The sequence below is a fragment of the Colius striatus genome, chromosome 23 (genome assembly GCF_028858725.1).
Source record: "Colius striatus isolate bColStr4 chromosome 23, bColStr4.1.hap1, whole genome shotgun sequence".
In the NCBI taxonomy this organism is placed as follows: domain Eukaryota; kingdom Metazoa; phylum Chordata; class Aves; order Coliiformes; family Coliidae; genus Colius; species Colius striatus.
The window spans coordinates 4,528,082-4,554,261 of record NC_084781.1 but is presented as its reverse complement, the minus strand read 5'-3'; the positions used below and the strand labels follow the sequence as shown (position 1 = coordinate 4,554,261).

Below are 26,180 nucleotides of genomic sequence, written 5' to 3'. Positions count from 1 at the left end.
CTTGTGAAGTGCTGGGAGTCCTTGAAAGCAGTGCTCTCTAGCGCTAATCACATTGCATTGAGTCACTTCCCAGCCCCTGACCTGGTGAATGAGAGGTTTCCTGCAGTCACAAGTACGGTAGGTCAAGAGCAGAGCTCTGACTTGAGGATGGGTTTTGCCTCTGCAGCTGGGACATGGCTCTGCTCTTTTCTGCTTCTTTCAGATCAGCTTTTCCCTTTCTTTTTGGCTTGTTCCTGTAGGGACAGGGGGTGTGACCATGCTAGCTGTCTGTGTCTTGCTAATGATTACATCTGATCAATCAGAGTTGACAGGATGTTAATTCCTGATGAAACTGAGCAGCTGGATAGAAGAGCCAGACTCTATCAAATATGCTTTCTTGACTGAGAAAAGCTGCAGCAGGAGCTTTGATGTCTTATTAGACATCAAAGAAGCTGTGTTGGAAGGAGCCCTTGCAATGACCTAGCTGCAGGGAGAAACTTCAATCCCAAGTGCCAAAGACAACAAGGCACAAGTCCAGGGAAGTCAGAACTCATCCATGTGGGTACTCACTAATTATTACTGTTATTAATGTTGTATTTTTGTAATGATCTCCACTTTGTCTGACTCTCAGCAAAGCTTCCCATCCCCAGAGATACATGCCCTTAGAAGACAGCAGCTCTCCATCAGAGTGCTCCAAGATCACCAGAATGGATCAGTTTGCCCCTTGCAGGGCACTTGGTCTGGCAGCTGGTAATGCAAAGATTTAGGAGCAGGAATCACCCTCCAGCAACCAGCAATAACCAGAACAAACCTACATGCAGGAAGATAATGGAGAACTTGCCTGAACTCTGGGGTCCTGAGCAAATTTGTATCAGGAATCTTATCTCTACCCAAGAGGCCTTTGGGGACACTTTTTGCCTGGAGTAGCTCCATCGTTTCCCATGCTCTGCTGATCCAAGCAGAGAGCCTGTGCTGCAGTCCCAGCAGCAGGACCAGGGCAATGATTATGTCCCAGTACTCCACACTGCTGAGGCTGCACGTCAAGTAACATGTTCAGTGTTGGGCTCCTCACTGCCAGAGGGACATTGAGGGGCTGGAGCGTGGCCAGAGCTGGGCAGTGGAGCTGGGGAAGGGGCTGGAGCACAAGGGTGATGGGGAGCAGCTGAGGAAATGGGGGTGTTGAGCCTGGAGGAGGTTGAGGGGAGACAGGAGCACTCTCTGTAGCTCCCTGACAGACTGCAGTGAGCTGGGAGCTGGTCTCTTCTCCCAAGTAACAAGTGACAGAACAAGAGGAAATGGACTCAAGTTGCCCCAGGGGAGGCTGAGGTTGGAGCTGAGGCAGAACTGTTTCCCTGAGAGGGGTGTCAGCCCCTGTGCCAGGCTGCCCAGGGAGATGGAGTAGTCCCCAGCCCTGGGGGGATCCCAAAGCCCTGGAGCTGAGGTGCTGAGGGCCGTGGGTTAGCACTGGGCTGGGCAGGGTGAGAGGAGGGTTGGACTCTGTGATCTTCAAGATCTTTTCCAGCCAAAATAGTTCTGTGATTCTATGAAGAACTTTTTTATTTGGGCATGAAATGTAAGCTCTGTGGGGTCTTTTTCTCCCTTTTGTTTGAAGGCCTTTTAAACCTCGAGAAGTTGCTTCGGCAGTTCCTCATTTCCAAGGACACTCTGTCAGTGCGGATGCTGGATGACAGCCGGGATCCTACCCCGCTCCTCAAGGAGATCCGAGATGACAAAACAGCCACCATCATTGTACATGCCAACGCTTCCATGTCTCACACCATTTTGCAGAAGGTGAGTGTCAGTGAAGTGTCACAGCTGTTAAACGCTGCTGCTTGCCCAGGACGAGATCCTGCGTGTGCTGTACACGAGCTTGCACGTGCAGCTGTGCCACGATAATGGAGTGTAAAAACTCCTGCAGCAGCACTGGAAATGGTCTCTACTGAGAGGGGAATTGCCACTGATGGTGTTTCTGGGGAAGGTAATTTGCTGTCTCTTTCCAGACTGTATCTGTAGAAGCAATGCTTTAATTGTTCTGAGCTGATGTGTTTGCTTTCTACAAGCGGTGTGTGCTGGTGGCTCCTGTTGCCATCAGCCAGCCATGAGGCTGCTTAGTGCTTGGAAATTAGTCAATCAGTGCAAGAGGTTTTTTCCATCCTTCCTCCCCAGTGCATTTCTGACTTTTTGCTTCCTTTTTTATTGTCTTATTAACCGAGATTTTATTTTGATCATGTTTATTTTTAAATGGTCTCTTGCTGCAGTTTTCAGCATTTGTTTTGATAGTCTACTTCAAAATTGAGCAGTGGCTCCAGATGGAGCCTAAAGTTGTGTTGAGTTTCCCACATCCTGGAAGGAACAAGAAGCACTTTCCTGGATGGAGGCAGGATCCAAGCAGTGGGATCTCTCCTTGACTGTTGGTGCAAGCGTTACACGCTCTGTCCAGGCTACAATAGCAGGGAGTCAGTCATGCAAAGGCCTTGGGTGTACCAGATTTATCCCTGATGACAGCCAGCAGGAGCCATTAGTGCTGTTTTCATTATTCCACTCCTACCCCTGCTGCCCTAAAGATTTTTATTCCACTGCTTGGATTCTGCATTTCCAACTGGCCAAGTTTGGGGGGATTTTTTTTTGGGTCCCTTCTATACAGAGTTATTTTTTTGTGCATGTGGGTTTTTTTTCCTTCCATTTCTCCTGGTCAGTGTTGCTTGGTGCCTGACTGCTGAGGGCTGTCCCCCTTCTCTGTTGCTATAGTGACTTCCCACAGGCACACAGCAGCTCTCTTCAGGCTCCCTTCACCAGCTCCAGCATCCTGCTGCCACCACTGATAAAGATGTCAGAGATTGCCATGATTTTTCAGCAGTTCAGTAAAACCTAACATAGGCTTCCTGGCTGAGGATTGTAAAGGAATGGAAGGTAATAAATAATGAACTTCTCATCTGGCAACTTTTTTGCCCTTTGAGAGGCTGCAAAGTATTTTCTTTATAGAGGTGCAAGCAGAGTAGGGTGAGCAAGTAGGTACATCCTTGATCAGCCCTGTGTCAGGCCTGTCTCAGGAGACCTGGCCTGGCCTTGGCCAATGAGAGGAATTGTAATTTCTCATGTCTTACCCTCCACATATGGTCTGGAGACACATGGTTGCTTCCTCGACTACCAGCCCGTCCCGGCTGCCACCTGCCAGAGGGCACGTGAAGCGGCTGGCAGCGACGCTCTTTGATTCTCTGCCCTTGAGGTCAGTGCACTGACTTCAAAGTGGGTCAGAGGGAGAGCTGAGTTATCACTGAAGTCAGGGAGGGAAAAAGGAGGGAAATGGATGCCAGATTTTATTGTGTAGGGGGCTTAAAAAGGAGGCATCTGGCTGGAAGGCAGGTCAGCAGCCGCCTCTGGAGTCATCGTGCTCTTTTGCTCAAATGACTTTGCTGTGTTTTGCTACTCGTCCGAGGGAGAGGGTGACAGTGTGCAACTGAGAGGCTGGACACAGCCAGACCTAAGCCACCATCAGTCCTCTGTGGGCAGGCAAAGCCTTCCCCACTGCCTGTGTTCACCCCTCACTGTTCTGGTAGTGGCCTCGGTTTTGCACAGAAACAGGTAAAAGAAGAGAGAGAGGTGGCAGCTAAGCCACCTGTTCTCTGGATCTTTCCTTTACTCACCATCCTCCAGCTTCTGGGAGACACAAGAAGGGACTAAAACCAAGTGGGGAGGTCTTCAGGAGACTGGAGGCTTGTGGTCTTCCCCTGCCTGCCTCCAGTCCCTCTGTGCAGTTGGGGTGATGGGAAGCCTCTTTGCCAAGGTCCAGAAGCGTGATTTGAGACCAGCTGTGCCTGGCAGTGAAACAGGTTTTCAGGAGGATCTGCAGATTAATCTCCCACTTTTCTGAGCATCTGTTCACACAAACAACTCCTTGTTTATTGAGAATTTTGGATTTCAGAAAAGGGCTTCAATGACCTGGTGTGTGATCTCTGGAACAGATCACCACTTGGAAAAATCTGTCCTTCCCTCTGCATCTCCATAGGCTGTTACCCTCTTTTTTTCTCCCCTTTGTGGCCACCACAACTCTGTTCTAAATCCTGGAGAACAGGCTAAGACACTTCACCCCAAGGGGCTCTGGAAGCCTCGTGCTGCGGCTGCAGGACCCCACTTTGCCTTGGCAGAGTCTGCATGGGCTGTTGCTGTTGGGGGTGCAAAAGCTTTTACTCCCAGTGAGTGTCTTCCTTCTAGGTGGATCCTTCCTTTCTTGGCTGGATCCACCTGAGAGATAAGGCCACATGCAGAAGTCCCCTCGTGGCACCTCACCCTGAGCCACAGATGGAGCAGGGATGGTCACAGGGGTCTGGAGCTGCGGCTCACGCACCGTTGGGTGATTCCTCTCTGCCAAGCAGCCCCTCGGCAGGTGCTTTGTGGGTGCTGTTGTGGAGAGGAGAGCTCAGAGGTAGGCTCAGCCCTGCTGAGAAATTGGTTCCCCAGACTTTAATTTCCCAGGTCAAATTGTGCTGCTGTGTGCCACCCTTCCCTGCCTGCAGGAAGACAGCAGCGCTTGCACGGAGCGATAAGGATGGAAAAGCAAATGTGGCCCAGTCTCTGCCTTGGCAGAGTGGAGATTGAAGATTGTCAGGCTCTGGTCTAATCTCCTTTTCCTCTCCTTCACAGGCAGCTGAACTGGGAATGGCGTCTGCCTATTACACGTATATCTTCACTAATCTGGTAAGATGTTTTTCTCAGCTTTTCTCCCGTGTGCGTGTAGAGCCGTGTTAATGGGAGCTGATCCCCCAGCCCCTGGGGGCTGGGGAAGAGCCACGTGCTTGTGGAGGGCAAGGAGAGGAGTCCCCCTGCAAACCTGAGCATCAGCATGGGGAGGCATCGCCCTGGCCTTGAGGAGCTGAAGGCTAAGGGGTGCCTGGCAGCACGGATGGGTCTGGTGCAGCTGCCAAAGGCAGGGTTTGTAGACATGCAAGGAGATGTGTGGGTCCTTGGGGAGCACCAGCAGATGCGTGGCTCCCGACTGAGGGCTCAGGAGGGTTAGGATGGAGCTGTCAGTCCCTGAGCCCATTCCCAGAGAAGGGCAGACTGTGCCAGGCCCTGTGTGCAGAAGGCCCCACAGCCCCACGCTTTTCTGCTGTGCCTCTGAGAGCTGCTGGGTAAGACAAAGGAAGGATGATCCCATAAATGCTGAGAGACAGAGCGGGGTATATCTTCAGCACAGCCCCTGGTGATTTGGCTTTATAGCTACTAATAACATTAATGGGGGGATCGTGCGGTTAAATCCCTGAGTACTGTGCTAAACAAGGAGTAATGGGCTTAGGCAGCAGCAGGGGGAAACCCAAAATAAACATCAGAGAAACTTCTCTTGCTGCAGCAGCTACAAGGCTCTGGAACAGGCTGCCAAGTGGCGTGGGGGAAAAGCTGCTGCCGGGGAGATCGGAGACCCAGCCGGTAATGCTGGTGTGGGGCTGGTGGAAACCTGAGTGAGGCAGGATGGGCTGGAGGATTGAGTGGAGGTGCCTTCCAAGCCCAAATGATACTCATTCTCTGATTTCTATTAATATTTATGCCAGGGAGAGCGTGTGCCAGGAAAGGCGAGAGCTGAATCACGCTTTGTGTTTGGGTGGGAGACAGACGGGAACGGATGGAGCCAAACGTGTAGGCAGGAGAGCTGGAGTGGAGAGGAGGAGGGGGAAGGAGTGAAATGGAGGGGTTGAAAGCCAAGAGAGCAGTTGGGACAGAGAATGGAAAAGGGGTAGGGAAAGAAATGTCAGAAAAAAAACGGGGGGGGAAGCAGACACAAGCTTCCTACCTGAACTAATGGTTTTGTGATCCCTGCTTAGCGCTTGATCCGTTAGTCCTACCCTTGCTCAGTAGTGGTCCAGCAAAAACAAGCTTCACTACCCCTGTTTATCCCTGTGTAAACGATGGGCACTGGCCAGGAAAGCAAAAGGAAAGGGTGTTGCCTGGAAGGCATCAGCCAGTGATGGACACTGAAGGAAGAGCTTCACCCTCAGAGGGGAAAGTCACTTATTTTAAGGCAGGGGCTGCTGCTTTGTGGTTTTTTTCCACCCTCCCCAGTTCCAGCCCCAAGTCAGAGTGTAGCTGTGCTGGTGGAGTCATCTCCATCAGATCCTGCTCACAGCACTAAACCACTCCAGTTGTTTCCCAGTCACAGCAAGTACTTTTCCTGTTACAACTGAGCCTCTGCAGTCCCAGCAGTTGCTGTGCACAGAGCAGGACTAGAGACAATGGCTTCAAGTTGCACCAGGAGAGGTTTAGATTTGAGATCAAGAACAAATTTTTCCCTGAAAACATTGCCCAGTCTGGCAGAGGCTGCTCAGGCATGCAGTGGAGTCCCTATCCTTGGAGGGATCTCAAAGCCATGTAGCTGTGGGGCTGAGGGACATGGTTTAGTGGTGGCTGTGGCAGTGCTGGAGGAACGATTGGACTCATTGATACAAAAAGTCTGTTCCAACCCAAACAATCCGTGGTTCTGTGCACATAGTAAGGGATTTCTCCTTGCACTTGACAAGCACAGTGGATTCTGTGCTCCTGGAATGTGCTCAGCCAACAGAAATAACTATTTAAGCTCCCCTCTACCCCACCTCTGGGCTGATGTTGAGCATGGGTGTGCTGAAGCAGTCGCTCAAGGTCAACAGGTGAAATGAATTCGTCCAGTGCCATGCAATTCTGGCAGGTGAGAAAGAAATGAATTTGGTTGCCATTCACTCTCACAGGATATTAATCTGTTTATCCAGACTATTTTACTGCTTTATCCAAAAGACCAACCCTCAGCAGAACTAGCTGGATTTTTGGCAGGGACTGTTAAAGAAAGGTGACGTCGGGCAAAACCTGGGCAGATGGAAGAGCTGTTTAAGGAAATTAGTAATATTTAAATGGGGATGAGAGATGGGAGAGAGTAATTTAGACTAATAAATCTGGAGGGATTATCAAGCTCCTAATGAACCCTCTGAGGCTTTGCAATCACTGCCTAATAGAAAAGATAAAATCATAGTGAACTGCTGTCAAGGGGACCAAGCAAAAAGATGGCTTTAAATGGAGGGAGAGCCCATCAGAAGGGAAACAGTCTACACAGCATCGAGCTGCTTAGGGGTGGGCAAATAGTTCAGGCAAAATAAGGAGAGAAAATGGGATAAAGTGCTGAATGAAACACCTGCCCTGTGGCACTGGAGGGGAATTCTGTTTCTGTCTTGCAGCATTAATTTCCTTTAATAAGCACAGCCGGGTCGTGTGCCGCCGCTCTGCTCCCCACGCAGCCTGCCGTGGAGGCCAGGGGCTGCAGCTCCCTCGCCAGCCTGATGGGTGCAGCGAGCAGGGAAGGCAGATGCCAACCTTTGGCAGGAGCTTGCAGGAGCAAATGAGGAGGAAGTCCTCAGCCCCCAGCGCGTTTCCATCGGAGCCGAGGCGAGCAGCCTGATGTAAAAATATCCACAGGCTAATTTACTGCATGCAAATTCATTATCAGCCTCCTTCAGCCAGCTCCAGGGACCCTTTTTGTCAGCAACAGAAGCTCAACAAATTTTCCAGGAGTCCTAATGAAACTGGCAGAGCAGAGCAGGTCTGTTGCGTTTCCCTTCCCACGTCTGTCATCTCCGCACGAGGTGACTGAACATCCCTCTGCCCCCAGGCCCTTGCAGAAAGATCTCTGTCTGACCCAAGTTTCTCCCTGACACCTCCACACGTTACAAGCTGCCTTGCTCTGGGACTTGCCCTTCTGGGAGGGCTGGAATTTCCTGCTGATGGTCAGCTGCTCCCCGTGCCTCAGGTTGAGCTCAGAGCTGCTCATGGTCCCTTCCCCGCTCCCTGGCAGGGCACAGAGTGGCTGTGTATCCACACAGCTCATGGCTGTGGGAGAGGATGATGCTGTGCTTCATAATGATAACATCAGTAAGAAGAGGAATAATGTCAATGCATTGCAAGCAGGCTGTTGTGCATTGCAAAAAATGTTCCTTCCAGTGCTGGAAATCCTGAAAATCAGCAGTTCAGAATGGGGAGGGGTAATAGGCACCCCCAAAATCCCATGCTACAATTCATTCTTGTTAATTCTGTGTAGTTTGTTGTTGGGTTGTTTGGTTGAGTTTCTCTCTCATTTTTATACAACGTATGGACCTCAGGCTGGGTTTAAACATCAAAACCTTTATCAAGGAGATTAGATGGAAATAATTGAAGCAATTAAAATTATTACTTTAAGAAGGGAGGTGCAAAGGAGTTTTACTAGTGCCTTGAGTCAGTTAGTCTATTCATTGGATGCAGTTCTGTTCCCTGGCAATATTGTGCGCAGGTGCTGCTGCTGATAAACCAGCTGCCACATTCAATTTCCAACCACCAGATAAATCAGGTTGGGGGTGTGTTGGGTTTTTGTTTTGTTTTCCTGGTTTTTCTCCTCTTTGTTTAGTGATTTATGAAGAGGTTGGTCTTCAGACAGGATGAAGTTTGCAGAGCTGAATCATCACTCTGGCTGCCTCGTTGGAACTGAAAGAGGGAATCAGTGTCCAGATCACCTACACATCATCACGTGTTGCAGCGGTAGCTCAGCGTTGTGGTGGCATCCTTTGGGAGGAGGGAATGATAGGAAGTAAAGCAAAGTGGACTACAGTTTAGCATTGGGCTAGGGCTGTGGAGCTTGGGTTTTACAGAGCTGCTTTGTGACATAACCTTCTCGTGGTGAAATGACCTCTTTCTTCTCTGGGTGGTTCTGTGGTGTGAGCTGCAGCACAGGCCATGGTGGTTGGCCCCACCGTGCCAGGTCTGCTGCCCACAGGCAACCTCGCTCTCCCCTGTGCAAGTGGACAAGGCAGACTCTCTTGTTATGCTTTGACAAATTTTACCTTGCAGTCCAGCCAGTAGCTGATTCCCAGAAGCTGATGCAGACCTTTCTGTAGAGCCCCGGTCATTCCCTGGATTTATGGTTGGTATTTTCAGTGGTATGTGGTAGCAGGGCAAACAAATCAGGTTTTTGCAAGGATGCCAAAGCAATATCTTCTCATTCCAGTTAGTATGAGAAAAGGAGGATTTAGATGAAGCAATAACTGTTCCTCCCTGTGTTTTGCTCCCCGTGCTGCCTTTCCTGAGTCTGTCGTTCAGAGGCTATCCTGTGCTTGATTTCCAGTTGTTGAGTAAATCATTCTCTCGGATACAGCCCAGGCCTTCTGATGTGAGAGCAAACCTCTCTCTTCCTCTGCCTTCATGCTGGCTTGTCCTATCTGTCTTTCAGACTTTCTACCCCTTGTTTTCCAAGAGCTGTGCTTCTCAGGTCCCAGCTAGCATTTGACCTCTTTGCCTTTTGAGGGTTTGTCACTCTTCAAAGCTCAGGCTCCCTGCAGAGAAGTTGAAGTAAATTGTTTTCACTAAGGATGTGAGCAATGTATTTTCCAAAAGTGCTCTTCTTTGAAGAACAGCTTCCAAAACTTAATAGCTCTCCTTGCATGAGGAGGTAAAAGGCCCATCCTTACATCCTTTGTAAGAGCAACCAGATTATGTATGGACACTTCCCCTAAATTGTCCCAAAGTTTGTTGAGATTGCAGTTCCTCTGTAACTACGTGAATGGCTGATGTCCCACACCCACTTACCCACTCAAAAGGCCACAATTTGTTGTTGTGATGACTTTTTTCTTCCAGAGACATTGATTTTTACATGTGGCCCGTGATAAACTTATTGACTCTGTCAATAGTTTATAAATAAACTGAGCCTTTCAAGGAAACCATAAAGCACTTCACATAATAGTGTCCACTTGACTAAATAAATAAATGTGTTCTTATAGGAGTTTAGGAATGATTAACAGACTCAGCAGCTCAACCCTGAGGGCAACAGGATCCACAGACACGAAGATGGGTATTTTCTCCACTGCTACATCTAACAGAGGAGGTCTGATGAGGAGAAATTGGTCACTGGTGCCAGATTGTGAATAACAGGCCATTGCAGGGACCAAAATCCCAGTGATGTAATGAGCATGCAGCCCTGCCCAAGTGATGCTTGGTGGTGGTCCCTCTCGTGCTTCTGTTACAGAGGAGGATGGGAGGTACCTGGAGTCCCCTGGAAAAGTCATTGACCTTCATCTGTGTTTTGTGTCCTTGGTTGATTTACATGTTTTTCTTCCTTCTTGTATTCTCATTGCTGTTAATGATCTCTGTCAGTTTGGGAGAGGTGTAGGGGACCTCCTGAAACTCTGCTTCAACTGGGAAAACCTGGAGTAACTGCAGAGCAGTTGTACCAGATCTGTTCTTTGTCAGTAGGACCAGGGTGGTACCTTCTGCCCCTTTGGACTAAGCATACCAGTCCTATCACCCATGGCCTGAGGAGAGACTCCTGGTGAGTTTCATTTACCCAAAGAACCAGGAGCTGAGATACTTTATCTCTTCTGGTTAACCCTAAAACGGCGAATAATGAGGCACATTGGCATCTGGTGATGTCAGCAGTGAGGTTACAAGAGCTGTGCTGACTTTGCAGTAGCTGAAGATTTGACTCTGGCATAGAAGCTGCCAGGCAATCTCAGTATGGGGAATGAAAGGCTGTGTTTGGAGTGCAACAGCTTTTCTAAGCACCAAATACTCTTGAATCGGAAGTTTTGCCAGAGGGAGGGTTTAATAGAGAAATGGAAGCCTTGGCCCAGTATCCTCCTTCCCATCCCACATAAAAATAGAGAAGGAGCAGTACAGTGTGTCCTGGACCCACGTCGAGCATGTGCCTGGTGTAAATCAGCCTTCACTACCATCAGAGAGACGGATCCTTGGCTGGGACCGAGGGGGAGGAGGTCAGTGCAGCTGCTGAGCTTACAGCACCAGGAGTTTCTGCCACTCAGCACTGGGCAATGACAGCATCAGAGGGTGTTTTGGAGGCTGCTAATCGGGAGATCCAAAAATCCAATAAAGTCCCTGTGGTAATTAAGAGAGGAAGATAACCATGTGTGTGGTGCGTGCAAAAGAGAAGAGGGAGACAGACACCTTGCTGTCAGTGTGGGTTGAAGTGAGCAAACCCTATTTCTCCCGGTGGTTTGGGATGGGGTGAGATCAGGCAGGGTGTGGGAAGAATCAGTACAGATGAAACGAGACTCATCTTTGTAGCACCAGCGTGCAGGCAGTAGTCACCATCTCCCTGCTTCCCGGGTGATCTGGTTTATTACCAATGTGATGGGAATCGAGGCAGGGAGCGAGGTTCTGCACACACAAATGGGATGCAGAACAATATCACCAGCACAATCAATAAAGCTGGGAAGGAGCTCAATAGCTGCTGCAGAGCGCTGAATAGCAAAGCGGCAGCCTGGCCGCTGCGGAGCGGGGCTGTTCCCAGGAGCCGCTGGCTGACGGCAGCGAGGGCGAGTCTCAGGGGTTCACACCTCACAAACCACTTGCTTATCACACAGGCTGCTGTCACACTGGTAGTCCCCTGCTTGACTGGCCCTTTCCATGCTGAAGTCTCCTTCCTGACTTGAGAGAGAGGGTGTGATCGGTGGCAGCGAGGGGAGACCTGGGCGTCAGCTGTGGGACCTGTCGTAGTCTGCGCTTGGGTCGCTTAGGCACAGATTTGGGAGGACACTTCATGTGCTTAGAGACGAAGCCTGTCTTTGATGCTTTGCATTGTAAGTCATGTTGTTCATCCCCGTCTCTCTTCAGGCTGAACTGGGCCATCAGGTTCTTATGTTTCGCTGATTTTAGCTCCGTGCCTCAGTTTGCCCCTCTGTGCTGTGAGCACAATAACTTCCCATCAGGAGACTCCACGGGGCGAGGGAGCAGTGGTTTAGTACATTCACCCAGCACCATGCTGTTGTGTTATAGAGCCAGAGGGAAAAGGGCAGGGCAAGAAGGGAATCTCCATCAGGAACCCCGTTGCTGGTGCAGGCTGAGGTAGGAGACCTTGAGGCTTGTGGGTGCCGAGTCCTGATCAGGGCTCACGAGATCCAAATGTGCAGATCAAGGGACTTGCACTGGGTAATATGCATGTACTGTATGGATTTATGTTCCTAATGGAATGGAGACTATAGCCTGTAAATCTGATCATAAGTCACAGCTAGCAACGCCAGAAAATCCAAGCTCATGGCTTTAAAATCATGAATTACAGAGCTTGGCTGTGTGGCTTTTATTAGCCAGATTCTTCCAATGATCTAAATGTTCAGGTCACTCCTAGGTTTTGTCTGCTGCTGTGAAGTGAGAGTGCAGGTCGAGTGCTGCATGAAGCACAGAAACCCAAGAGTGACTTCATCCTCTAATAACTCCTCCAGTGCTGTCTCCCAGGGAACCCCTTTGTATTCAATTAGCTAATGTGTGCTTAGCACTTGCAAAATATAGAGTGCCATAGAATTGCTAAGTGTTGTTATTTAACAGCACATATTTAGTGGTTGCAACCCTGTAGTAGAAGTCAGAAACTCTACACTGTAATTGCCTGGTGCTGCTGCAGAATCTGCTGTGATTTGTGCAAAAACTGGGGGTTTTGTTTCTGCCAAAGTTGGTTAATTTTGGCTGCAGACCCCCAGGGGCTGTTTTTCCTGAGATCCCGTGAAACAAAACAGTGACTTTTGGTGAGTGCTCTAAAGATCAGACTGAAAAGAGGGGGAAGAATTCAGGCAAATGGGATTTGTGTACCTGAAATCTGCCTGAGTGTGATTTTTGCTGGTCTGCTCCGGGCCTCAGCTTGTACTTGTTGGTGTAAAAGAGCTGGACTGATACAGAGGGCAAAGTGCTGCTCAACTATTGCAATTGTTCCAGTGTAGGGAGGGGAAAAAAAGTAAATGGCAGTAAAGTAGGAGGTAAAGAGGGAGATGCTGTTGGCACCCACCTCTTTGGTTCACACCTTCCCTGTTTACCCTGATCTTGCCTGGAAGTATGTGGTTACAAAGCTATATGTGCACAAGCGGATGAGGCACGCTAGAGCTTGAGTCTCCCTTTAAACAGCATCTGCTGACAGGTTTGAGTTATTTTCCTAATAGCTCCTTGCTCTTATTGCCTTGGAAAGCCATCTTCTAGCCTGCAAAAGCACCAGCCAGCACTGCAGATAGAGAAGGGTAGCTACATGAGGAGAGGAGGGGCAGCTTTGAAACTGTTCTGTGTAAGCACTATGCCCACCAGCTTTGTCTAGCAGTCAAGGCCAGGTTTGCATACCACAGAGGTGCTTGAACTGTTCAAAGTTTTTCCTAGCTTAAGGAAAAATCAGTTTGAGTAGATCTCAATGAGGAATCCTTGTATCTGACAGCAAATCCCTGTGCATCCGCTGCAGAGCCATTCACGTGTCTCAAATACGAACGGTCTTTGGCAGGGTAAATGTGTGAACACTTGCATGCAAGCACATGGTGAGAGGAGCCCCCTGAAATATCTCCAAGAGCAGGGACTTCCAGCCCTTTCCCTGACTTGCCCTCTCCACTTGCCAAGGGGAGGGCAGGGCAGGAGGTAGCATCAGGGCTGATGGATGGGAAATCAGCTTGGTGGGACAGACCTTGAATGGCAAATGAGTTTGTGTTTGCAAAACATGGCTGTGAAAATGTCAAGTGTGGTAAATGACCCTTTTCTACAGAAAGGGGGGAAAAAAAAAGGACAAATAGGGACAGGAGCTGAGGCAGCAGCTGCTGGAGTATCCAGATGCTTTCACCCCTTTGCCCTCCATAGTGAGCCTGACCTTAACAAATCTTTCTTATCCCATTGCAAATGAAGTGTGTCCCCCAAGGATGGTTTATCTCCATCTCACTGCATAGGCAGCTCATGGCTCATTTGCTGGTTTCTGACCTGGGTCTGCAGAGTGCTCCTGTGCCCATCTGGTGGGAAAACACTTAACAGCAGAGGGTTGGAGCTGGAGCAGAGGGAAGGGAGTGGGAGCAGTGCAGGGACAGAGTCGTGTAAAGGCCGTGGGATCCCCACGTATTACAGAAGTGGATGCTTTTTGTGCACAGAAATGGGGTTTTCTGCAGCTGGAGGCTTGCCTAGAAAAAGACAGTTACAAAGAGCACTGGCTGTAGAAAAAGACCAAAGCTTGCAATGACCAGACATCGCTAATGGGAGCTGGGGAAAGGCTGTAGTTAACATTTGAACCAGAACAAATTGTTGACTCTAGGGGAGAGTGTCCAAGTCTGCCTGTGGCTGCTTTGTCAGGCAGCAAGCCCTGGCAGCTGCCTCCATCCTCCTGAGGGGCTGGGACTGGCCCCCTCGCTCAGCCCAAGCAAACCAGACCCATGGGTTCAGCCTTGTGACTGCTGCATGACCAGGGCACCCCTGCCTCAGTTTCCCCCCGTGTGAAGTGAGACCAACGAAGCTCATTCCCCTCACTCAGTAATTACTAATTTAAGGAGCAGAGTGTAAACAAACCTGCCAGGGCCTGAGCAACCTCAAAAGCTTAGAAATGGTGGCAGGGGAGAAAAGGCATAATAAATAAAGGCTCTCATTTCCACTGCCTTGAGATTGGGGTGGTCTGACCTGAGACTGAAGCCTTGGACTGTGTGGCTGTTTTGGTGCATAACATCTCATTTTCTGCATATAATGAAGCCAAGAGGGCAGCTGGGCAGTTGCTCGTGTTGTGCCCCACACAATTTGTCTCCCAGCTCTGACTGGAGCTGAGATGGTATTTTGCAGGGGCTCAACATATCTCCTGCTGCTCTGCTTGCATCCAGGATCTCCTTGGGCCCAGATCCTCATTAGCCATCTGCCCTCATTGCACAGGTTGACAGGATGCCGTGGGTAAATGGATAACCTGTCAGGAAGGCAGGAGGATAATATCATTCAAATGAATCAATAGTTCACAGGCAATTTCATGTTACCTAACGTTAATGCAGTTGTGTCCGAAATGCACTTAATCCTGTGTCTGAGCACATTCTCATGGGAGTTTGCTGTGCTGGAACAGTCTCGTAACTCCATGTTTCAGAGATTTACAGACATTGTTCCTGCGTGCACTCACACGCTGGAAATATAACAAATGACTTGACTTGCTGAAATCTTATAGCCCAACAGAGCCAAAAGACATTCGTATCAGTGATGGAAGAGAGCAGGTACCCAGCAGTCCCTGAAACTACTGCTCCCACCTTCTCACTCTGTGTCAGCAATTAGCAAAAGAGAAATTAGTGAGGAAGGCACCATTATTTCCTGATAATAGGACAAGGAGGGCTGGACTCTGCTCCAAGAAACTGGCTTTGTTGAGTAACTGCTTCCATGGATGTGAGCAGCAGAATGGAGCTCTTTTTTCACAGTCTTACCACTTTGCACTTCAGCAGTGCAGGAGGATGGGCCCCACCATCAAAGCACCTTCCCACCCTCCCCAGGGTGTTGGAATGTCTCATGAGCAGCATCTCCTGCTGGTACCCACTGGCAGAAAGGAGCAGTGCAGGATTGCCCCGTGGGGAGGAACTGATGTAACAGTTTAAACTTGGTGTCACCACATTGGTAGAGCAGCTTCACTCAGCAGATGATGACTGCCACCCAGACTGGGATCCAATTCAGTGCACTCTCAGAGGACATTAAAAATGAGTTTCTCTGCAGACCTGAGCCTTCACAGTGTGGTGTCTTGGTGGCCTGGGGATCCCCCAGCCCTGGGTTTGGATGGATAATTGTTGCCTGTGTGTTCACACAGTGTGAGGCACCCAGGCACTGCAGTGCTTTCATGGTGAGCACAGCAGGGATCTTTTTGTGGGGATGCCTTGGATGGAATGTTTGTGGGAGGCATAAATCTGCTAAGGAGCTCTGTGACCTCCCATGACAGAACTGACCTTCTCTGGCCACTTAAAGCAGTTTACTGGCTTCATCTGCAAAAATGTCACCCACCTCCTTGCTTCTGTAACCTTTGTTACAGGGAACCTCCTGTCAGAGGAGCTGGTTTGTAAGCTGCAAAGAATAACAGCCCACTCAGGTGTGGCTAGGGAGTACCACAGCTCGAAAGTGAAGTGTTCACAGAACCCCCTTTGAAGGGGTTTTGGTCTTTTTATAGAAGTTGGCCACTAAGCACTGGACTTGGCTGAAATCTTTGTTAAAAGCCTGAGACAGGCAGCACACCGAGTCGAATCACGGGTGGGAGGATTTCAGCCCCAACTTGGTAGTGGTAGGTTTCACATGCAGGTTCTTGCAGCTGTATGGTCCCATCTCCCTTTCAAGGGTACTGAGTGATATTGAAGATTCTGGTACCTTCTGTAACCCCATTTTCTGTTTTGGGCTGCTTTAGGAGTTCTCCCTGCAGCGCCTGGACAGCCTGCTGGATGACCGAGTCAACATCCTGGGATTCTCCATTTTCAACCACTCTCATGCTTTCTTCCAAGAGTTTGTGCAGAGCCTCAACCAGTCCTGGCAGGAGAACTGTGATCACGCTCCTTTTACTGGGCCAGCAGTAAGTAAAATATATTCCCATCACCCTCAGCCTCCTTCAGCATGAAGCTGCTATAGATCATCAGGAAAATCTTGTGGCAGGAGCTGCAGGCTGGTTGTGAGCAGACACGGGCAGTGCAGTGTGAGAATCGTGCAGAGGTAGAAGCTCTGGTCTCAAATATGTGAGTGAATGGTATTGACTGATTATTTAATCCAGGAAAGCCCTGTGCTAAAGAGCTAGTGCACATCCCCAGGCTGCTGTCGCACTGCTGCACCTTGTGTTGGCTGTTGTGGTTGTTGGTCTTGGGGACGTGGTGGTCTGGGAATTGGGAAGGAGGAATTGGAACCTGACAGAGCCCTTAGTTGTGTTAAGTAGGTAGGAGAGGGCTTGAGGTGTTAAGCTGTGACTTGGGGAGCCTCTTGATCTGGAGAATATTAAGGCAGTCTCAGAGCTTGTGGTCACCCAGAGGGACCTTTGCTGTGTGGGTGTAGAGCTTCAGAGGGCTTGTCTGTGCTTGGATGGCTGTACAGCTTTTAATTCAAGCCTAAGCTTAGTGTGAATTATATGCGAGTGCAGGGGATGATGCAGCTCTGATTCAGTGTTTCCCGTGTGAAATTTGTCTCTCTGTATTTTACCTCTAGGAAAGTGGCTTGTGGAAGAGGGAGCCTGGATGTAAATAGCATAGAAAGGGCTGGGCTTAGGCAGATGCCAGGGGGTTGTGTTATCTTGCATGATCTAACAGATCAGCACCGAAATCTTCCCTAGCGACTCTTCATAACTCAGCAGGTTTGCAAAGCAGATTTGCCACACTGGGGGTGCAGGGGGCTGTGGCTGGAGCTGGCAGAGAGAGATAGAATGCCATCAGTGAAACCCTCTGTACCATTTAAATGAACTCAGGGTCCCCTGGATGAGCTGAGGCACCTGTGTGCTGCTGTGGTTGTATACCCCATTGCAGCACTTCTCTTTGAAAGAGTGAAGGAGCTGAGAGCTGAATAGAGCTGTTTGGTTTGCTGGCCTGAGCCTAAATCACCCATCAATGTAATATTGAGCCAGCTGGATGCTCCTTTCATTCAGTCATAAAGCACAATCAGCTATACAGCAGCCTTCCTCTCCCATGCCAGGAAGGGCTTGTCTGGAGGGAAGGGGCTTGGCTGTGCTGTGTTACCCCAACCTGGACATGAGGGGACCTTCCTGGGGGCTGCTGTGGCTTCCCAAGCAGCTGGCTGGGGAGTTCCCCAGCTGTGCTAGCTGGGGGTCAGCTTCCCAGGAGGGACTGTTATTCTTGGTGTACAAATGGGAAATTGAGACACGGAAGGGGCTTTTCTCTGATAGGGGAATCTACAGCATGACTGGAAAAGGAGTTCAGTTGTCCCAAACCCTGGTACTGAGCCTTAACCAAAAGGTGATTGCTTTCTGATAGTGCAAAGGTTCACTCTGTGCTCATAGAAAGCCTCCCCTCACCAGTATGCCAGTGATGAGAAAAGTGTCTTGCCCCAGGTGGTCAAGATACAGAGCAGAAGTGAAATAGTCCCAGGAAGGGCTTGTGTTCCCTCTCCTCTGTGTGCATGGGCAATCCAGTGCCTTTCTGCTGTTGCCTGCCGTTGGAAATCTGGCAGGTCTCGTCTCCCAGATTCCTGTGCAAGTCTGTGTGAGGACTCCCCTTTTTAGTCCTGGGAAGCAGCTATCTCATAGGATAGCTTGTAGTAAACACAAAAGGAAGCTCAACAGCTGGAGGTGACAGGAGGGAGGTTTCCTGTGAGCTGCAAAATCCCAGGGCTTTCTTGCTAGAGCTGAGACGGCGTCTGAGGAAGGAGGAGGGAGCTGCTTGCTCTAATGCCATTCTCATTAATCACATTGCAAAGAAAGGAAATCAGAGAAAATCATTCAAATTACAGATGGCTAGATTAGGTAATTAGAATTTAGGCTAAAACAGATGTTTGTAATTAAGTGTTTATGTCATTGAGCAAAATCCAGATTGTAAAGTCTCTTTCGCAGGACTTTAATGGTTTTAATTCTCTGTGTTATGTTTGGGGGCAAAGATACAGATGATAATGTTTTGGGAAGAAAAGAAAAAAGCCTACATGGTAAATCCCAGACAAGACAAACCTGTTCATATTTCCCTTGATAACAGTTTAGTTTGAAACACGACCTTTACGTGGGAGACTGTCACAAAGAAAAACAAAGTGGATCTTGCACTCAGCTATCCTGGGGAGTCCCTTAGAGGGTTTTGGTACTGGAGAAGAGAGGAGGGAGTAGAATGAAGGCTGTGAACTTCCCTAGGTCTGAGTCCTGGTGGCTGCTCAAGAGAGATTGAAGGGGGAATCAAGGTAGATGTTTAAAAGGAGGTACATGGGTCTGTTTACTTGCATGTTGTCAGGTTCCTTTGTGTCCAGGTGCCATGCTGCAGGGCCAAGAGAATTGAGAGGCTGATGTGGGAGCCTGGTTTAGAGCCCAGTGAGGCAGGGAGTGGCTGTTATAAATGATCAGCAGCACCAGGAATGGAGATGTGCTGCTTCTGAGGAAAGCTGTGATTTTCCTTTAAAAAAGGGAAGAGACGTGTTGAGAGTTTGGGAGGGATTCTTATTCCCTACCAAAGGTAATTGGTCCTGTGTATCACAACCCCCTCCCCAGTCCTTAAATTGCTTGAAATCATAAGGGGGCTGCCAGAAATCCTAACAAATTGTTTGAGGCTAAGGAGTAAAATATTCCAATCAATAACGTCAAATGCTTCGCTAAGATCTACAAGTCTCTTGCTCACCAGCTAATAAGAGATCATTAGCTGCTCAGGGAAAATGGAAATGAAAACCCAACAGGAGACAATTAAAGATGGCTGGACCAATATTCTGATTTGGTGTGAGGTGGTGAAACTTGGAGGTCCCAGCTGGCAAAATGAACCTGTTATTAATATGGTTCCCGATTCAGGGAAGCAAGTGCTAATTGTGTGTGGGATCCTGTAACCTGAATGGGATTCAGTCCACAGGTAAAGTTAAGTATATGCTTAAGAGCTTCATGGGACAGGGACTGAGGACAGGACAGGCTGGAGAGGTTCTGTTAGGAAATAAACTTGTACTGAAGGTGAAAAATAAAGGTAAGGAGAAGGATATATCCACTCTTTTAAGAAGCTCTGGAAAATGCTTTCCAGGAGGGAAATGCTTGGGTCAGATGTACATACTAAGCGAAAACTGGTGCAGATTTACCCCAGAACAGAAGGGCAGAAGTGCAAGAGAGACTTGCTGCCGTTGCAGAGGGACCTGTGGTGTCTCACAGCTGAGGCAGGAGAGGAAACAGAATGCCCCATTTCTGTTCACACTCTGCCACTAATTCCTTGTGTGCCCTCGGGCTGCTTAGCAACTCTGGTGTTACAGCTTACCTCCTGCAAAATAGCTGTAATAAAACTTCACAGCTCTGGAGCCAGTCAGTCTTTGGTATTAGCAGGAAGCTTTCAATGGAGATGAGCAAAGGGGCTGCCCACTGCAGGGGATGACAGGCCAGATGTAAGACTGACAGATGCCAGTCAAGTTGCTCAGTGCTCGCTGGAGAGTCCCCTGGATGCTGGTGGAGCATGATAGAGCAACTGTGAGTCTGTACCAGGGTTGGAAAAGCAAGAGGTTACTGGTGCAATCAGAAGTAGCATTTGGGGTTTTGCCAGCATCATGTCTTTTAACATGCTGATTTGGATGTTCTAAGGTTCTATGCTGCTTGTTAACTGCCTAATCCTGGCCATTGTGGTCAAAGAAGCATTCCCACTGATCTGGGTAAGGATCAAGCAGGGTTAAGTCTGGCTCACTCTGTTCAAATTAGTAACACAGTTGAAGCAAAAGGTTCATTGGGATGATTGAACTGGGCCAGATTGTCCCTGCAGGGCCACTGGCTGAGGGGAATAAACCTAATAAGGTTTTGGGAGGAGTAGAGGATAGATACTGCTGAGGTGCCATAAGTCACAAACAGGGTAAGGTGGGAGAAAGGAGCCCCAGGCTGGAGAGTGAACCCATTGCCAGGAGCTGGGATAGTAAGAGGATGATCTTGGAAGTAGCCATGAGGAAAATGTAGCCTTGATAGTAATGAGCTGCAACAGCTTAATCCCAGCATAGTCAGGAGGTGACAGTAATTGTTAGTGAAATCTTAGTCACAACCATGAACACGAGAGCAAATGGCTGATTGTTAACTACATCAGAAACATCCAAATGGTTGTGCATGGATGGAAACCAGTTTGTGGGGCTTGATGGACAAAGAAATCTGATAGAAAGCAACCAAAACAGAAATAAGGAGAAGGGACGAGAGCTCCCCATCCTCAGATGGGTGCAGGTTGTTGCTGGAGCAGAGGGGTTCCTCTGTGAGGAGGGCAAGGATTTTGCTGCTTGGGTTTTGTCTCCCATCTCAATGTTTTTCTTCCTTTTTCCCCCCCAGCTCTCTTCTGCCCTGCTCTTCGATGCTGTGTACGCTGTGGTGACTGCTGTGCAGGAGCTGAACCGCAGCCAGGAGATCGGTGTGAAGCCCCTGTCCTGTGGGTCTGCCCAGATCTGGCAGCACGGCACCAGCCTGATGAACTACCTGAGAATGGTGAGAAGGGACTGAAGTCTGCTGGTTTGTTAGGAGCTCGTGCTCATCACTGCCAGAAGCAGAAAGACGTGTATGTACATGCTGGTGCTGGCACAGTTTCCTAGCACAGAGTTTCGGTCTGTTTGAAGGTAGCACTGGGAGTGAAAAGAGAGGAGATCTGAGGGCTGGTTTGTCACTGGCCTTGGAATGACATGAAACTCTCAGTTTTTCAGAGCTTGCTGCAGAAAAACTGGAATTCAATGATTTTTAAAGTATGAATGATTCTGAGTGATTTGAGCTCTGTTTTGGGTGAACTTGAGTTGATATAAGGTCATGCAGTACAATTGCTTAGAGCTCAGTGGCAAGATGTGAGCTTCCCCGTGAAGGGATTTGGAAGGGGACTTGGAATATGTCCCTGATGAGGAAAGGCTGTGAGACTGGAGGCTGTTCAGCCTGGAGAAGAGAAGGCAGAGTGGGGACCTTATAATGCTGATCAATACCTAAAGAGTGTGTGTTGAGAGGATGGGGCCAGTGTTTGTTTGTAGTGCCCAGTGAAAGGACAAGAGGGAAGGGGCACAAGCTGGGACACACTGGAACACAAGGAGAAACCCCTTTGGTGCTGAGGTGAGGGAGCCCTGGCCCAGGCTGCCCAGGGAGGGTGTGGAGGCTCCTTCTTGGGAGGTTTCCAAACCCACCTGGACACGTTCCTGTGCCCCCTGATCGAGGGGAACCTGCTGTAGCAGGAGGTTGGGCTGGATGAGCTCTGCAGGGCCCTTCCCACCCCCACTATTCAGGCATTCTGAGACCTGAGGATTGCATTGCTGTTGCTGGGAGGGTGGATGGCCAGTGCGTGGGGCCACCAGCCCGTGTGCGCTGTGGGTGTTGGGCTGAGCCGCCTCGCTGGGCGCTGTAACTCATTCTCTCTTGGACAGGTAGAATTGGAAGGTCTCACTGGCCACATCGAATTCAACAGCAAAGGCCAACGGTCCAACTACGCCCTGAAAATCCTGCAGCACACGCGCAGCGGCTTCCGACAGGTACGAGCAGCCCCACGGAGCCTGGCCAGGCCCTGCCTCTGGCTGAGCTGAGCTGAGCTGAGCTGAGCTGAGCTGAGGGGGCTTTGGTGGCCACCCTCCTTTGCAAGATGAGGTGTTCAGCAAGCACCAGCGTGGCCTGGGTGTCACGGTAGCTCTCGCTGGGCCTGGGTTGGCAAACACACTGTGTTTCACTTCATCAAGGATGTGTCTGGAGATAATTTAGATTTGTCCTAATGTGTCAGGGTCCCTTCAGTGGTGATGTTAGAGTCAATATCTGTTCTGTCACAGTAACACTCCCGGGCAGGAGGTAATTCAGGGCGTAAAGTGTGTGGCAGGTACAGCCTCACGCTCAAGATGCTTTTGTTCTTAAGCTCGTGGAGATACATGTACTCAAAATGATTTGGAAGGGGGAAAATTGGAGTATTTTCCACAAAATGGGAAAAAATAAGGCACTATGAACCTTTCCAAATAACTACTTGAGGGAGGAAAAGCCGAGGGATAGTCCTTTGTCAGGAGCTCCCCACCGTGTCTCCACAAGCAGCACGCGGAACGAAGCGCGAGAGAATTCACCTCTCAGTTTATGATGTGTGCTCCTGGTTTGTCTCCGTGCTTGTGGATTCCTCACAGTGTTGGCCTCCTTTTCTGCTTGTTACCCTCTTTCTGTCCAAGGGATATTTTCTGGCTTCAGCAGAGGTTAAGGATAACTGTGTGGGGCCACAGATAGCAGACTGGTGAGATTTACTGGTAAATCCAAACCTTGTTCAGGAAAAGAATGGAAGGCCCATAAAAAGGGATTTATCTGTCTTTTATTTTCCTGCTGACAGCTCCACACCTGCCCTTTTCTCAGAGATTGCCACTTCTCCTAGATGCTGGCAGAGAACAAAAGCTATTGTATCTTACCTCACACCAGCAGAGCGTTTTGGCATTAGGAAATCTCTCCTGGTCTGGCAGCAGTGAATTTTAGCCTTGGCAAGGATGTTGCCTGCCAGTTCTTACCTGTCAAGTGACAGCTCAGCTTTGATGCAGCCTTTGGCTGAGTGAGCGGGGGATCAGGATGGCATTTTCCCCACTGTAAGATCTCTCATAGCACCAGTGCCCTTTTAATCTTTTCCCAAACTCATCACACTCTGAGCAGAAGTGACAGATCTGAGCACATCTGCATTAATAAGAGCATGCGTTAGGCTGCAGCAGGGGAAGCAAATGCTGTAAAGCTCACTGTGACAGCTGTGGGTTTGATGTGTTTAAATGTGGCAGGGTGCTCACATTAAATGCACAGGTCCTTTTGGTCAGTGCTTCTCCCAGAGCTCCACTCAGACTGCAGCCTAATCTGCCCCAGGACACAGGTCTCAGCTCTTCTCCACAAACCCGGTCTGACAGGAGAAAACCTTTTCTGACCTGTTGCAACAGCTCAGTAAAGAAGCAGCTTCACATTTCAGAGGTAGCCAGGGAAGATGTGCTGGGTCTAGGCTTCTCAAATATCCCATCAGAGCACAGTAAATCACTTCCAGTCACAGTAAGAAGGTGCTGGAAGGACAGGGCATCCTGGAGACAATCTTGTCCCTAAGGGTTCTATTAAGTGATTTGCTCAAGCTCTTGTTGGAAACACTTCTATTGCCTCCTTAGTTTTGATCAGGCTCACGTGCTCTGCCCACTTCTGTCTTTCTCTCTTTCCTTCTCTCTCTTTTTCACCTTCTCTCTCCATCCTTCTATTGAAGCCACAGGGATTTCCAGCTCGACAACTTTGACAGAGAATGCACCAAATTCTGAAGCCAATGGAGCCAGCAAACAAATTAGAGACACTTAGATTTTCTAAGTTGCTGTTGCTTTTGGGCAAGGCGAGACAGGGCTTTTTGACATCCAATTTTTAATACGTTTATGTAATGCACCAAACGTGTCTTTTCCTGATTTAGCTTAACTAGTGGAAATTTTTCCCCAGCCATATGAGAGCTGCTCTGTGCTCATAGGATGTGGTAAAGCACAGGCTCATTAACGTGCTGGTGATCCAGAGATCTGACAAGGACTGAGTTAGTAAATGTCATCTTTTTATGTTTTCTCTTTCTTTGCCCCTTTAAAAAAATACATTGCAGCACACCCCTCCGGCTCCAGCACGGTGATTTGCAGTAAACCAAGAGCTAAGGTTTAGCAGCACAACAGGAGAAGGGAATGAAGAGAGGCTGTGATTTATATGGCTCCAGGGAAAGCAAGTGTGCAGAGGAGGGGCAGGGGAAGCTGCTGGCAGTGCTGGAACCTGACCACAGCCACCTTGTCTCCAGCTCTGCCGGGGACCCGCTGGGTCTCGCCCAGCCCCAGGTGTGGTGATCAGCCAAAGGCTCTGCTGGTGTCCTGAGACAGAGCAGGGAAGTGACAGAGGTGTCTAATTGGTATGTTGATGAGATACAGATGAGTTACCAGCAGATAGCTCTGAGACCCTCTGCAATCCCCACCACATCAGACCTTTTTAACTGAGAAGCAGCTAATCATTCTTGATGGGATTCATTCCTCTTTAGCTGTTCCCCTCAGCTGGAGTTCAGGGACAGATCCTGCCAAGAGATGAATGCCTTTTGCTGCCCAGGTCCTGCTGAACTGAGGAGATTTGTGTGCACAGGCAGCCCTGTGCAGTGTCCTCTGAGGGCTTTCTTTCAATTGTTTGGTTTATTCCCTTTATTTTCCCCACAGCCCCCCCCATATTCAGTCCCTTTCAGGCCAATGAAGGCATCATGTACCAAGTATCTGCTTTAATGTATTTCCTCTTGGCACAGGGTGTTTCCAGTTAGTGCTGACAAAGCTCTCCAAGCACAGACTTAATGAGAGATGATTGCATTTTGCACTCCTTCCTTTTCCTGGGGACAGGGAGGAAGGGGAGGTGATGATTGCAAGCTATAGGATAGTGCCCAGAAGGGATCTGCAGTGGCAGTCTCCTGCTTGTTTGGAGACCTCTATTCAGGGCTGGCTTTACCTTAATTTTTAGCAGGGGAATGGAGGTGGCAAGTACCTGTGGTGCCTCTGAAGATTATGGGGAGGTCTTGCTATGTCATGTCTCCCTGTCACTAGCTGCCATTCAGGCTTGCAGGGCACTGAGCAGAAGACTGTAGAAGACTTCATTAAAATCATTAGAGTGGTATTTTGTTATCTCGTGCCACGAGGAGCTTGAAAGCCCAGGCAGGATTACTGTGGCTGTGTCTGAAGAGAGGAGCTGAAGGATTGGAGTGAGCTGAGGGTGCCCCAATGGCCTCATGTTTTAGCCACTGGTGATTTTCTGCAGAGATGAGAAGTCTTTAAGTGTCAGCGACCCAAGGAACGCCTTCTGCAGAGCAGCTCGTGTGAGGGGCCTTGTCTGCCCCTGGGGACAGAGCAGCTTCACAAGCAGTGGCTCTCCCTGCCTTGTTCCAGACTGGTTCACACTGCAGCGCTGCCTTTGCTCCCTGCCTATAAAGGAGGACAGAGAAGAAGGCAGCCCTCCTGCCTCCTTGCAGGTGGGATGGGCACAGAGGCTGGGTCTCCCTGAGGGCTGAGCACAGGGAGACACAGAGATGATGCCATGGGGCTCTGTAGTGGAACCACAAGGCTTGAGGACATGGAGGGAACTTCTTCCAGGCCACGGGCTGTCGCCTGTCCCCAAGTTGTATCATCCCTCTCACAAAGGTCTCAAGCTCCAGGTAGTTGTGTTGCCCTCACTTCAGCTCCTCTGATCATTAGAAACCCTCTTCTAATTTTCAGGTTGTTTATTTCTGGCTGGTTTATATCTATTTATGTTTGTGCCAAAGCTATCATTTCAGCTTCAAAAGCTGTTCTACCTCTTTGCTATAGACCTCCTCCACCTGGTGTATTTATACAGACCAATCATATCTGTTACTAAAAATCCTGAGTCCTAAAAACTCTTTAGGTCCTAGTCCAGAGCCTTAACAACAGGATGATCTTTCCCATGTCTGTGTGGAGCATTTGCTTGTTTTCTTGCAGGTGAATATGTTTTGTCTTTTTCAGAGACTCTTTACATGTAAGTAGAGATGATTAAAATCACCTTGATATCCATCTTGCAAGAGAGGCAGAGATCTGAGGATCCCAGACATCCTCTGACACACGACTTCAGAATCAGGGAACAGCATGAGGAGTCAATTAGTGGCTTTATCCCAGTGTGAGAGGGACGGCAGTGAGCTGGAAGGAGGCAGGATGGGGTGCAGGTTCCCCAGCACAGGGGAGTGTTTGGCTTTGGTGTGGTGTTAAAAGCAAGGTCAAACCCACTGCGCTGCCAGAGGAGGAGCCAGTCAATTAGTCTCAGTGTGCCAGCAGGGGAGGGACAAATATGAGAACAGTGAGGGCTGTTAAAATTAAAGTTAATCTGTCAGTAATCTCTGGTTGTGAAA

The 26,180-nt window shown here is 49.2% G+C and overlaps 1 protein-coding gene across 1 annotated transcript in view; it reads left to right on the top strand.

The window, feature by feature from the left end:
- Positions 1-26,180, top strand: part of GRIK4 (glutamate ionotropic receptor kainate type subunit 4) — a 114,577-nt gene that overhangs the window by 61,417 nt on the left and 26,980 nt on the right. Inside the window, exons 5-9 of the mRNA XM_062013893.1 lie at positions 1,592-1,770; positions 4,621-4,674; positions 16,103-16,264; positions 20,651-20,803; positions 21,715-21,819. Of these exons, the coding sequence (XP_061869877.1) occupies positions 1,592-1,770; positions 4,621-4,674; positions 16,103-16,264; positions 20,651-20,803; positions 21,715-21,819 (653 nt within the window). The remainder of the gene's footprint in view (positions 1-1,591; positions 1,771-4,620; positions 4,675-16,102; positions 16,265-20,650; positions 20,804-21,714; positions 21,820-26,180) is intronic.